This window comes from Myxocyprinus asiaticus, chromosome 50 (genome assembly GCF_019703515.2).
Source record: "Myxocyprinus asiaticus isolate MX2 ecotype Aquarium Trade chromosome 50, UBuf_Myxa_2, whole genome shotgun sequence".
Classification (NCBI taxonomy): Eukaryota; Metazoa; Chordata; class Actinopteri; order Cypriniformes; family Catostomidae; genus Myxocyprinus; species Myxocyprinus asiaticus.
The window spans coordinates 22,637,720-22,652,688 of NC_059393.1; the positions used below are offsets into that span (position 1 = coordinate 22,637,720).

Here is a 14,969-nt window from a genome sequence, read left to right on the forward strand (position 1 = left end):
AATTTATGCATTTATGGCCGCTGTCTTTGTGATGATTTTGTTACACCGTGTTATTGCTCGTCTAAATTGGTTCGTGGTGAACTGTGGCAAAAATCAAGGTGACGCCAAAACGAGGGAGGGAACTTGAAGGGGGGAAATAAGTGTAAACAAAAAAACAATATTTCTATCCTCTCAGGGCGTTTTGCAGGTATAATAGCAAAGAGCTCTGCTGAAAGAGAGGCAGCCGCAGCAGTTTCTTCATTTTTGGTGACATTTTCTGTTTCAACCAAAATGCTTGACAGCATCTATACTTCACTTGACCAACTGAGGGTCTCACAGCACTCTTGGACATTACTCCTTTACGAACCCTTTTACCTCTACAGGTAAACACCTAAACACATTGTGCATTTTCAGACACTGGCTCTCTAAATATAGGTAAAATGACAATGAAATTAAGTGGAGGAAATAAAACAGATTTAGAAAACAGAAACTTTTGTGATTTATAAGGACAAACAGACATTAAATGACAAAAATATAAATCCTATGATCTTCACAAATGGACAAAATAGATCTTTCAAATTCGTTTGAAAGGTTTTTAGATTGTGCAGTGAAATACATTTTTCTAAACGTCCTTTATGATGCAAGATGCATACGAGACTAATCATTCATACATTTTAAAACTTACATCTTGATACAAAACGTCTTGGTTACTGTTGTAACCTCCATTCCCTAATGGAGGGAACGAGACGTTGTGTCGATGTAGTGACACTAGGGGCCGAACTTGGCAGTCCTCGGCACAAGTGAACTTACAGGCACTGTATGGGAGCCTAGAACGATTCCGCCAGGTGGCAGTGTTTTGCGGGCACAGGTGCACCGCAATCACCTGCTCCACCCGAGGAACCTCCGTGTACCCCCTGGCCGCCCCACCATCAAGGGTAGTGAGAGCAGAAGAACCCAAGAAATGGGACCGTGCAGTAAAAAGGTGCCCATCGTGAGCTCCTCATGCACTTCCGGGAAGAAAGGAACTGGGGCAGAGCGGGGCTGTGTGCGGCACTCTGAGCCCAGGAGCCAATCGTCCAGCCGTGAATGCTCAGGGCGGGGTGGATTGTTCCACTCCAGCCCGACGCTCGCAGTGGCCCGGGCAAGCATGGCTGTCGTCGCCGCGTCTGCCTCTGATTGGGCGCGCTCTCCAATGCTGTGATCGATACCTCATCCTCATCAGGAGCCCCGAATGTGACATTAAGCCCACCCTAGGGCGAGCCGCCTGACTCATCCATGAACTCTGGTGCTGGTGAATGGGAGGTCCGTGGGGATTCACCCGGCGGAAATGCTCCCATTAAAGCCCCCAAATCGCCACCAGCACTAACTGCTGCGGCCTTGTGTGTGTAAGCAGAAGGACCAGGACGGGGAGCAGCTGGAGTGGCTTTCTCTCTATGAAAGAAACATTGCCATGGTCACGCTCCCGCAGCGAGAACATGAGCCACCCATGAACGCTGTCTCAGCATGACTACGGCCACGTGAGACAGCGATCATGGCCGTCAGAGGATGAAAGACACCAACCGCAACCAGGAACTGCACGTAGACGGAAAGACATCTTTAAAAAGATGATCTCATTCAGTGCTCACTCTTTTAGAGAAAACATACTCTTTTAGTGTGGCTGCTGAAGCGCCCAGGGGTGTTTTCTGCACTTATCTGTGCGAGGAGAGAGAACTCGCTGTAAATGCGCCATATATCTAACAGCTTATACACTTTTAGAGGTGAATGGAACGCCAGTGGGAAGCTGTACTCTGAACGGCTCCGAAGAACAAATCTGAATGAGTGGATGCAAGCCATCTCCTTTTATACCCGTATGTACGGGGGAGTGGCATGCAAATTCCACTTGCCAATTCTCATTGGCCTTTTCTCAAATATCAGAGGTGTTTGGGGCTCCCAAGTTCGAACCCTAGTGTCACTATATTGACACAACGTCGAGTGAGTGACAGATAGGGAACATAAATACACAACACACAATATACATCTTAAGAAGTTCCTTTAAAAATATAGAAAAAATACAGTTGATATGGTGTATGGGGTTCTGCCTGACCTTCAATGGGAGCCAGGATTACGCGGGAGTGGTCATAGGCGATGACGTTGGCGTAACGGTTCTTGGGTTTGTTGACCTCCAGGTTGGAATGTTCCCAGGTGAACTGCTGGCCTGGATCGATGGACTGGGAAGAGAAAGACGAGGATGAGAAAACAACCCTCTGGGCTTTTACAGCCCTGCAATATAATCAATACCAATACTAATGCTAAGAGAGAATATCATTTTGAACATTGCCATCGAAAGTTGGTGAAGAAACCAAAAAGAGGTCAACAATAGAAATTTTCATTCATGCATTGATGCTTTTCCTATTAAAGGAAGTTTGGGAAGGACGTCTTGAAGTGCTTGTCCTTTTTATTAAAAATAAAAAAAGAATAGCAAGTAGGCTTTAGTTTACGTCACAGAAATGAAACATGATTTGTTACTTGCTAGTCGATTGTTGGTGGTATTAGGGGGAGGGACATTTTCATTCTAGAGAGCATTTGATTGGACAAAATCTATGTAGTTCAAGTATTTTTGGTTTGTTTTCCCGGTACTAAATCTGCTAAAGGTTATTTCTTTCAACTTTTAACGGTACACTAGGGTTACTTTGTTTTTCCACACACTCCTACGCCTCGCACACAGTTGATCGCTCTACCATTTCAAAGTACATTCTTTTGACCGTGAGCCTGTTCAGACACGTTCAACGCATGCGCATTACAACTACTTAGCAGTATTGTCAATGGCAGGCACACATTGAGTGCCTGTATGTCTCACACACAATGCGCATGATGCAAAATTTTATCATCAACACAGAATGCATGTCAATGTGTGCCTAGAACAACTAGACTGCATGCTGCACGTGCGTGAAATTTGCATCATGCACATTGTGTGCAAGACATACCTGCACTCGGAAACCCGATGTAAACTTTGGTCTTAAGATTGCTTCAAAGCTAATAGGCATGAAATAAAAGCTACAAAACACTAATTTGTCTTTCAGAAAGAGGGGTTGAACGAGTCTTGAAAAACAAAAGTAGTGGAATGAGGGAAAAACAGGAAAGAAATGAGAATCGTTTACAAAGTAGCTCAGATAAACGTTCACAACAAGATAAAAGTCTTTCTCGTTCTGCCATCACACTGCACATTAAATTGTAATTAAAAGTCCACTATCGCTTTAAATATTCACGAGTGTTCAGACAGGTAGGTTTTTTTTAGATCATTACACGGACAGTGAATAATAGCAAAGGAAATTCTGATAAAAGAGTGTGTTCTTTCCTGTGAAGGAAAGCGAGGTGATTTTGAACCAGCCTGGCCTGACGTTGCCAAGATAAATGCCAGCGCATTCCCAATATGAGAATTTAGGAATAAATATTCTATTCCCCTGTCAGTGTAATTTAGTATTCCATTATGATTCTGAGCTCGTTTGCAGGCTATGGCTCTGTCCCAGCTTTTACTAGCTATAGGGATGTTTTCATTTGGGGGAGCGCATCTGCATGCTGAAATTGGGGCCAAATAACCCACGAAGAGGAGTTTGATGTAACTATTTACCCTGCAGTGATTACAGGGACAAATAAAACAACACCAACAGTCCACAGGTTGCCTGTGTTGTCAAACTCGTTTCTCTTATCCCCCCTGCAAGCTGCCTATGGGATATTAAAACAACTCAACCTGGATTTGTTTGGTTTTGTACCAAGCCAGATGTCAGAACGTACTGTTTCTGAGATCTAACGATTCACGTGCGCATGGAAGGTTGATGATGTAGCCTGGAAAAAGGCATCAGAGACATTCTTAACTTCTTTTTTATTCCACAAATGAAAGAAAGTAATTCAGGTTTGGAACAATTTGAAGGACAGTAAATAATGGCAGATTTTTCATTTTTGGGTGAACTATCCCTTTAACTCGAATTTGGTAATCCACAATAATTTTTTGCGTTACGCTCAACCTCATCTTTAAACAAACCCACCAACATATTCTTCTACTCTACATCACCTTCCATCTCCAACTTTGCCTCTCTTCTCTCATCCACTTTTCTACAGAAATCACTCACTGATCTAACGGCTACGTCTGGCATGCCAGTGCACCCTAAAGATGAGCCATCAAGAAAATAATCAAACGAAAATTACATTCCACCTTACGATTTGGTCATTTGTTCTTCTAGAGAAGGGAGTGCCAACCTTATTTGTCTACTGAACCCTCGAGACCTAAATTATTTACTTGAAGTTTAATTTGAAGTAATGTTCTATATGCACAATAAAGTTAGGGGTAATATACAATCAGCTGGTCATTATTGAAAAATAAACCCCAACAGGGTGATCAGGATACCGACATGTAGCCGACGGACCATGTTTTTCCCTGAAGTGGGTATATTTTTGGATAAAATCAAATAAACAGAGTTTTGCAATAATCTAATAAATAGGGCTGAGAGTCCTGCACTGTTATTGCTTGCTGAAAGCAGTTTTAAATTACCCAAAATATTTACCATTTTTAATCAACAACACTCATAAATTCAACTGTCTTCTACTATGCTTAGCTACTAATGACTGACATTTCTTGATGTGGTTTGCGCTTGCCGCTTACTCTAATCAATATGCCGCTAAGCCAGTGTCCCAAAAATCATAGTGTGTTGGCTCAACTCAACCGTTCACATGTTTCTGCTGGGATATCAGGTCTGGCTCATGCTGGCTGCCATTTAAGACGGCATTAAGCTCCGGGGATCCTGATGGCAGTGCTGCTGTTGCACACTGCGCTTTGAGATGGACGACAACATTTCCTCTATGCAAATGAAGGCTGATTCAGCAACAGCGAATGCTAATCAGCAGCCGCTACATTTATGAGCCCAGCACTCGAAGCTGAGACAGCCGTGCCACTGCAAAGCTCAATAACACTCCAGTAACTGCCATGCAAATGCTAAAATTAAGACTGGGAACATCTCAGCTTTGATAAGAGGCATTCGTTCAACAGGAAAATGTAGGTGCAACATTTTGTAACAGCTTTTAAAAGAATAGTTCACCCAAAAATGAGAATTTTTATTGTTTACTCACTCTCATTATTCACTGATAATCTTCCCTTCCTCAGCAGCTTTCAAATCAAATATGGCATCATTGATGTCTTGTCATGAGACACTCAAGAACCAATTGCGTTTGGCACCAATTGAGAAGAATGGCGTCGATGCACTATTTCTGTAGCCCAAACGACTTTTGAACTACATTTTAGAGGTAAAGATTAGTGAATAATGACTTACATTTCAGTCTGTTCCTCACACAAACCTACTGTATGGCTTAAGAAGACTTCAAATATAGTGCACAAATCATATGGATTACTTTTATGGTGCTTTTTATGTCATTGACAGAACCAGTCCCTATTCAATTTCTTTATATGAAAAAGAGCAGCCAGAAAATGTTTGTGTTCCACAGAAGGATGAAAGACTATCTAGGTTAACTGTCCCATAAATGAAACCGAAATTGGTCTCGTTCTTTGGACATGGTTACCTCGTACTCCTGGGAGAGCTTCAGGTTGTCGTTGGCCTTCAGTAGCTCCGTGTGCTCAGCCAGCTCTGCGATAGGTATGGGAGGGTGGTTCATCATACCTGCACACCAATCAGGAGAAGGAGACGGACAAACAGAGACATGGTCAGTTAGATGACCATGGACAATATAGGCGATAAGAAGCCGAATCCAAACATTGGTGAAGCATACAGGATCAGGGTGTAGGGGGGTGGAAGGAGACACCCAAGCAGGTGACAATATGAGATGGGGATTGGAGTGAGGGACAGTGGGACACAAGGGTGATGTTAAGGACACCAGGCTAGAGCTCTACGTCATCAATCTGACCAATGAGAATTGTCCTAATACAGAAAAATTGACTGCATTTATACAGAAGATATAAAGGAAGGACCTAAAGATGATTGCTAAGGTGCTACTAAAACCCCAGACCAATTACAACTCAATGATAGTGGGCCAAATGGTGCTTAACAGCTTTGCAATATTGCCACAGTGATGAAATTTCATTTTCCCCTCAAAATATCTCAAGCAGGATGACAACTAGTACGCTCGGTGCGTACGACAAACTATACGTTTGTCCTCAGAGAGTTAAGACAAAAGGAGCAATGGGCTTGATTGCCTTTGTGAAACCAAGCAAATCTCCGTTCAAACTGAACAACAAGAACAATAAATTGAAAAGACCCTTAAAAACAGCCCTTGAGAAATTATGCCTGTGTCTACAGAGGCAAAATTGTAATAGATTTAATCAAATGCAAAATCAATTTTTCACAGAGAGTTAGAACTGAGAAACAGTCAAATTTGCATTTTGTTTGTAGTCTTGTGTAATAAAATACAAAACAAAATATGGACTTATTGTTCCTCTTTGTTTGCCCAAGACACTCATTTTAATCTGTGGAATAAAACTGGAAGGCTTCCACATTAAACGCAAAGAGAAAAAAAATGTGAGCGAGAAGTAGAAAAATACAATATTGCCTTTCCCTGGAGTAAACTACCGTGCCTTAATATTTCTAACAGCTTCTCTTTTGGAAGAAGCTTGCAATAGTTTCCTTATGTAACCCTTCATTTGAACGTTGATTGGGAAAAAACTCAGGGTGAGGGGAGTGATGATGGGGGTAATTGGGGTCCCGTTGGGGAGGGAGCTTTATTCCGTAAGAGTTCTGGCCTGGTTTAAGATGGCCCGATGGTACCAGTGCCAAAGTGAAGTGCCGTGGTTTCTGCTCGCCTTCAGTTCAGCCAAAGCTAAGCAAGCTAAACATCACGGAAAGCATTCACCCATGCTAACCCTGCAGCAACCTACATGTGTCCCATTCTGCTCCCTAGTTCCCTACAACATGAATCATTACATAGTGAACATGAATTGGGACACTAGCAAAGGCCTTGATCCACTAAACATCTGCTGACTCAATTACCCAACACATGATTACGAGGTTGCGTGTTAAAACATAGCTGGCATGTATCAACAACAACGCAGTATAACACAGCAACGTGAATCTTTGTTACAGCTATTAAAAAGTACAGTGATATTTTGAAATATGGGTCGTCCTCTATTTCAGCCGACTACACCTACATTTGCATTAAGTAAAACAGCCGATTCGCACTAGTTTTTATGGTGTACTTTAAAATGTCTAACTTCCTACGAAGTGGATTGAGACACCCCCTAAGATCTTTATTTATACATCAGACATGTTAGCTGTGATGTCTTGGACCAAATGCCACAATTCTCTAGGCCTCAGTGTGGAGTTAATCCACCTATGAATTTGTCATGGAATATGGGGTAAAAACCGACAATAATGTCTATTTATGCTAGACTCGAGTAGCCCTTCCTAATCTGGATGCTAGCGTTTTTATAGAGGGCATTCGACTTTCTTTCATCTTTGCCAGTGTGAGGTCAAACACTGGCTAAATGTTGACTTCTTCTTGCAAGTGTACTGCGATTTAATTAAGCATTAATAATCTGCATAATCATATTAGCCATCCTCAATTTCACTTCTTGTTCACACTTTTTTTCTCAGAACGTTAAGTAGCGCAAAGGACTTTACTTTGGATTAATTGAGACATGGGCACTTCCTTCTTCTATGTTAATTTGATAAAAACTGGACTCATAAAACCACAGAAATATAGTTCTAACACAAGTTTAGAATAACCCTAACCCTAATACCTAACCCTGAATCCCAAACTGATGCAAATGACCCATTATTCCACAGAAACACAAGTGTTCTAGATTGAAATCTTATGTGGTTTTTCTCTAAAACGAGGCTTACCAAAATATGCTATGTCATTATGGACCTTAGTCAGGGTACGCGCCATATTTAATTTCACGTGAATGAAATCGATGTTGTAAGAAACAAAAGTACAGCCAGTTCATTAGTTTGTTCTGTGTTAATGGCTTAGGTCACAAAGTTTTCTTCTACTATTTTTTGTCATTGTTGCTCAAAAAGCATTTTCAGTGCTTGGTCAAATTTACGACCAAGATGCACAACTATGCAACGTATTGAATGGACTGGACTATGTGCCTTATTCTGGTTTTCACTCATGTCAATTTAAAATATGGCGTCTGCACTGACTGAGGTCCACTGAATAATCTCGCTGGCAATTCCGAATTTGCTAATGCTAACATTTTTGTTACTCCACAAATGTGTGTGCTCTGCCTGGAAATGGTCTTAAGATATTCTTTGGAATCAGTTTTGTTCTCCTAAGGTGAACCAAGGTAATATATGCCAAAGCACTCACAAAAAGATGCAAAGGGCGACTTTGGCAAACAACCCGAGACCTGACCTGCATGCTAAATGCTAACAGCCACCACAATGCAATGAGGCCATCTAGAGCCACTTGAAACCCAACTATTCTGAAGATGAACACGTTTCAATGTCAACATATTCCTTAGCTTTGCTCGATGTCAACAACAACCACTCATAAAAATATTTTTCCATAAATAAGCTCTTGTTTGTTTGTTCCGCACAGCGTGAGAAACTATTACATTTAATCTGATCCGAATGCAATTTATGCTTTAATCTCAGCATAATACAAAATGGTTTGCTTGCTATTGCATTCACAGCAAACATTAAGTATTTACCTACAGTAAAAGACACATGCAAGAATGTTTAAGCAAGGCCCAACAAGACAAAGAATCATCCAAGGACACGCTGCTGTTGCTTCTCATTTTATCTCTAAACACTTTGCCAGGATTTTTCCGGCTCTCTCCATCATGGAGTCTTTTTATCCCAAGCAATCAACACGAGATCACTGAGCGCGAGAAAAGAAAACTGTCTAATTACATATTTTCAGTCTCTTATTTGCGCTTGACAGGTGATGGAAATAACAAATCCTTTTGATATCCGCTGCCACTGTTTGCAAACGATTTTGCATTTGTTCATTTACATACTGTATAAAGGTGAGGGAAAATGCTTGGTTTATTCGCCCATAAAAATAACAAGAAAGGGAGTCATGTTACCCTTTTTCCTGCCTCACTGGGAGGGCGGGAGGGCTGTATCAAATGTCGGACCATTGTTTGCGGAGGGTTTAATTAATTCAGCTCGTTATCTCTGCCTGCAGAACAACCCCAATCGTGGAGAACGGGATGGGGGTGGGGGGGCTGAACGGACAGCTGGGCGGAGGGGGAGGTTGGGGACAAGGATGTTGGAATGTGAAGAAAATCATACAGCAAACCCTCTTCTACATCATCAGCAGTGATTGCAGTGGTTGTACTGTGAATTAATAGTGTGCAGCCAAACATGTTGTAAGAACAAAGCAATTGAGTAGTAGAGACCTAAAAAACAAATACAAATTAAAAAAGGTAAATGAAAAGCCTTGTTACGAATGAAAGTTAAAAGCAGTCATAAGATGAAACAGTTAAACTGGAAAATGAAAATGACATAATAAATGATCACGTGTATAATCTAGGACAAACTGTTCCGAAAATTTTATTCAATTTAATTAGTAGTCTTGGCAAAAAGTAGTAGGCAAAAATGTGTTTTTCTAAATATGTGTCAGTGTAAAATACACAAACAATGATTGCACCAGTAAATTATACCATATATTATATTTATTTCCCTAAATTGTTGGTAGAGTTCATAATTTATAGGTCAAAGCACTATGAATGGACAGGAAAATACATTTTAGCAAAATTTTATTGCTGCAGATAATGACAAACTTAACCCAGGATATGAACAATTGCAGTTCATTTTTATATCCCAATGCTGACTACATAAGACTTTTGTTTAAAAGATTTTTCGTCCATTTTCAGTTTTATTGTTAATGTTATATGCACACCAAGTGTACTTTTCATTTTCAAGTAGGCTAGAGTGATGGCTTTCAAGGAAATACTTAAATCCAAATATGATTATTGACTTTTTATTGACATTTTGTCCTAAATGATGCACTTCATATAGGAAAAGCAATCGCTAATGAGATTTTGAATTTCCAGTGAATGCAGTTTCATCCGAATTGCGACTCCTTTTAATTTTTCACAGGGTTACTGGAGTGAAAGTTAGCACAGATCTGGCAGTTTGTGAGGGAACAGTCAAATGCAAATGTATTCGAGAACACAACCCATTATTCGCATGTGGGGCAAGACGCATTAATAAAGGATGACGCAAGACAACAACAAAAGCTGAACGCGAGATGTGAGGACTAACTTTCGTAGTCAAAACTGCCTTCGCTGAGAGGGCTGCTTAGACCAGAATCTGTGAAAAACAGCAACACACGGAAAAAGAATCTCTTTTAATGCACTGATAATTAGTTGGGAACAAAATCTTGAAATGGACTGAAAAATGGAAATAAAAAAAAAATAAAAAAACGAAAGGAAATTAGAAGCAGAAAATAGAACTCATCCTTTACACATTTCTCTCCTCTAATCAATTTTGCAAAGTGCATTGTGCATTTTTAAACAGGCAGGAGAAAGGACATCCCCTGCTTTGAATGATTCTCATAAGGGTCTTCAGTGCTGGATCTGACACCAAGTAGTCTGTCAGACAGCAAAAGTAGGACACTTGCTCACTCCAAAATCTGATGCTCCCATCCTTCATTCAACATCAGAGCCATTGCTGTTTATTAGCTATAGACGCTCACCACTGGGACTTGGAAGTATGAAGATGTGACAGTAGAAATGTGTCAGAGATTCTGCTATTTTGTTTATTCTGTTATAGCTAACTCTGCAAACTGTCGCATTCCACGTTTTCAGTGTAGACAGTTTTGTTGATTATAATGGGAGAAGTTCTGATGCGTTGTAACGCGCCCCTCGCATCGGTTGTTACTGGTTTGTAAATCAATGTCGCAAACATATGTTATTATAGCATGCGAAAATGACAGATTAAAAAAAAAACGTGTAAAGTAAAATAAAATAGTGCAAAGCAAATGAAGAACAAAACAAAACGTAATAATTAAAAAAGTCATTTTCATTATCAAATGTGAAAATAGTATTAAAAAATCTAAACGTAATAACTTGGTCGCAGTTTGGTGCATTAATATATATATTTTGTATATTGGCTATTTTGCAATGGCTTTTACAATGGTTTTAAACGTGGTTCATTCAATCAGATTTAAAATGGATTACTGTTATGAGCCTCGTTTTAAATGAAACATTTTTGTGTTAAATTTCCAGCAAAAATAACGATATGTTTACATGATATAACGTAACTCGTACCATCTTTTAAAAAGAAAGGATAAATTCTTGTTTTCCGTTGCCAAAATATCAGATGGCAGCATGATCGAGTGGTAAAAAGACATACGGTCACCATTTAGCATCTTAACGTCTGTCCAGCTGTCGAAGTAGCTGCGGAGAAGAGCGAAAGCCAATGAGGAACGTCTTCAGCTTCTGTTGTCTCTGTTTGAGCCATCTGTGAGGACTTTGGGCAAAGGAGGGTGACACAAACCACCACAACCTTGAAACACCAATGTGAACGGGTCCTCAGTGAAGTAATTAAGGCTCAAACTTTACCAGAGCAAATTGATCCGTTTCAAAGTCGCATTATACAGTGCTTTAAAAAAGTATCTGTCCCCTTCCTGATTTATTGAAGCAAAAAAGTTATCCAACACCTATATCACCCATGTGAAAAACTAACTGCCCCCTTAAACTTAATGGCTGGTTGTGCCACCTTTAGCAGCAACAACTGCAACCAAACGCTTCAGATAACTGGAGGTCAATCTTTCACAACACTGTGGGGGAATTTTGGCCCATTCTTCTTTGCAGAACTGCTTTAGTTCAACCACATTGGAGGGTTTTTGTGCATGAACTGTCCGTTTAAGTTCCTGCCACAACATCTCAATCGGGTTCAAGTCAGGACTTTGACTAGGCCACTCCAAAACTTTAATTTTGCTTCTTTTGAGCCATTCAGAGGTGGACTTACTCCTATGCTTTGGATCACTGTCTTGCTGCATAATCCAGATGCGCTTGAGCTTCAACTCACGGACTGATGACTGGACGTTCTCCTTCAGGATTTTCTGGTAGAGAGCAGAATTCATGTTTCCCTCAATTACTGCAAGTCACCCTGAAGCAGCAAAGCATCCCCACGCCATCACACTATCACCACCATGCTTGACCGTAGGTATGATGTTCTTTTTCTGGAATTCTGTGTTTGATGTACACCAGATGTAACGGGACCCCTGTCTTCCAAACAGTTCCACTTTTGAATCATCAGTCCACAGAACATTCTCCCAAAAGGTTTGAGGATCATCAAGGTGTGTTAGACTAAATTCAGAAGAGCCTTAATGTTCTTCTGGGTTAGCAGTGGTATTCGTCTCGCCTCTCTTCCATGGATGGCATTTTTGGCCAGTGTCTTTCTGATAGTGGAGTCATGAACAGTGACCTTTATTGATGCGAGAGAGGCCTGCAGTTCCTTGGATGTTGTCCTTGGCATTTTTGTGACTTCCTGGATGAGTCGCCGCTGTGCTCTTGGTGGAATTTTGGAAGGTCGGCCACTTCTGGGAAGGTTCACTACTGTGCCAAGTTTTCTCCATTTGGAGATAATGGCTCTCACTGTGGGTTCTTTGGAGTCCCAGAGCCTTTGAAATAGCTTTGTAACCCTTCCCAGACTGATGTATTTCAATCACCTTTTTCCTCATCACTTCTGGAATTTCTTTCGACCTTGGCATAGTGTGCTACAGGTTGAGACCAGTGGTGTTGATTTGAATGAACAGGGCTGGCAGTAATCAGGCATAGGTCCAGCTGAACCCCATTATGAATGTAGTTTCATAGATTTGGGGATTTAGAAAACTAAGGGGGCAATAAATAATAATTATCATTTAAAAACTGTATTTTGTGTTTACACAGATTGCCTTTGTTTTCTGTAAGATTTTTGACTTTTTGAAACAATTTAGTACGAGATATACACAAAAACAGAAGACAACAGGATGGAGGCAAATACTTTTTACTTACTTTTTGTAAGTAGGGATGCAAGATTTATTGGTGACCATATCAGTATTTGCCAATATAAATTAAAATCAGAAACAGTATAGCTTTAAAATATAGACAATCCTATTGGTTATCAGGTGCAACCAAAAAATAATTGATATTGGACAAAATTTTGGTAAATTCGTTATTCCAAGTTATTTAAATAAAGAATGCTGAAACATCTCTCAGAATTCACGCTGTTTGGCTTTCTACCTGAAATATTTACGTAAATGTTAAAGTCAATATAAAACATATGCATATTTGTGACTAAAACACACAAATGGGGGAAAAAAATCTATAGTCAAATCTGTTGTTATTGTGCTTGCAATCAGAATTGGGCAAATTTTCTGTAATGGTGTATCCGTACTTGCAAGCTATCAAAAATAGAGAATGCCCAAACAACCACACGCCAAATTTACATAAATATTAAAGTCAACATGAAACATTTGCAACCCATTCTACCTCCTTAATGTGACGTGTTTTCGATTTAAACAGAATAATGGGAAAAAGATCTACTGTCAAATGTATCGTTATTGCGCTCAAAATCACAATAATGCAAATTTTCTGTAGCCGTGTATCCGTAATTGCAAGCTATCAAAAATAGGTGCCTGAACAACACTTAAAATCCACGTGTTTTGGCTTCCCTACCTGCCAAATTGACTAAATATTAAAAGTAACATGAAACATTCGCAACCTGTTTTACCTCCATAAGGTGACGTATTTACAACTAAAACACAATATTGGGAACAAAATCTATCATCAAATCTGTTGTTATTGTGCTCACAATCAGCATTGGGAATTTTCTACAATGGTGTATCTGTACTTGCAAGCTATTAAGAATAGAGAATGCCCAAACAACACTTAAAATTCACTCCATTTGGCTTCTCCACCTGACAAATACGGTATATGTCAATATTAATGTAAACCTAAAATATTCGCAAACCATTTTACCTCCATAACGTGACACATTGACGACTAAAACACAATAATGGGAAAACATTTTTATCGTCAAATCTCTCAATTTGCTGTCAAAACATTATATAGCATTAAATTACTGCATTAACTATTGGCAAGATCTAACCTACAACACTAACCTTAAACAATGCCTAAACAGCTATTAATCTGCAGGTTAACATTAATAGTTAAGAGTTCTAGTAACAGGAGAATGGATCATTGCGAAAGATTGATGCACATAATGAAGATGTGCACCATTGCTGTCCCTATCACTGCGGTGACAAGACTAAAACAAGCACGGGAACAATAAATCTTCTACTTAATGACATGGTTCTTCATGGTACAGGCAAAGCCGCGATGTTTGTAAATGTTTGGAAGTGCATATGAATTAAATGGCATGCTAATATAAAAATGCCAAGTGAAATCGACTAAAAAAGATGGCTAGAAATTGAGCACATCTTGACCCTAAATGCACCACGAAATGAACAGAATGTTGGTGTCTTTTCCCATTAGGATAACTGTTGCGTTTCAGCCCTGCGTCATGTGGCATATGTGCCAGTCATCCATGTGAACTGAAGTGTGTTCAGTTTGAACAATGGCCCCTGTTAGCTAATGGAAATGTCGCAAACGTTTCCCCGTCCTACTTAATTGGGCTCAAATGTCCCCTTAAATAAAATTCACCAAGCAAAGAGATAATGACATCGCTCATTTAAACAGGACAACGCAAATTGAATGCTTCTCAATTAATAAAGTTGAACACGTAAAGGAGGACGACTTTAACGAGGCTTGCCTGAAAGTGTCGTAGTGGAAGAAAAAGACGACAAATAAGATAAAAGCGCGCTGAGTTCATTTTCGACATGTTATTAGGCTGCAACCGGACAAGATGCCTGACAATGGAGAGGGTGATTATGGGAAATGAGGTAGCGATAGTGGCTCTCGCATTCTCCTCCCTCATCTTGAGCTCTCTCTCACTTTTATCTCCAGTGTAGAAGGAAAGTTCTTGGCAGAGGTTGAGCTATGGCCTCCTCTGGAAGCCACGGCGAGATTACCGCCTTTGAAACGAGAGCTGTTTGATGGGGAGATGCCGAGA

The 14,969-nt window shown here is 40.1% G+C and overlaps 2 protein-coding genes across 16 annotated transcripts in view; one reads left to right on the forward strand and one right to left on the reverse strand.

Moving 5' to 3' along the window:
* Positions 1-14,969, forward strand: part of LOC127438849 (uncharacterized) — a 687,566-nt gene that overhangs the window by 342,816 nt on the left and 329,781 nt on the right. The gene's annotated exons all lie outside the window — the stretch shown is intronic.
* Positions 1-14,969, reverse strand: part of LOC127438810 (receptor-type tyrosine-protein phosphatase S-like) — a 264,336-nt gene that overhangs the window by 26,221 nt on the left and 223,146 nt on the right. For 14 of the 15 annotated variants that reach the window (XM_051694665.1, XM_051694666.1, XM_051694668.1 and 11 more), the window contains 2 exons: positions 5,527-5,624; positions 2,063-2,186 (listed from right to left, as the gene is read on the reverse strand). In XM_051694665.1, the coding sequence (XP_051550625.1) occupies positions 2,063-2,186; positions 5,527-5,624 (222 nt within the window). Of the gene's footprint in view, positions 1-2,062; positions 2,187-5,526; positions 5,625-10,172; positions 10,221-14,969 lie in introns of all 15 variants that reach the window. The other variant, XM_051694676.1, reaches the window with a different exon arrangement.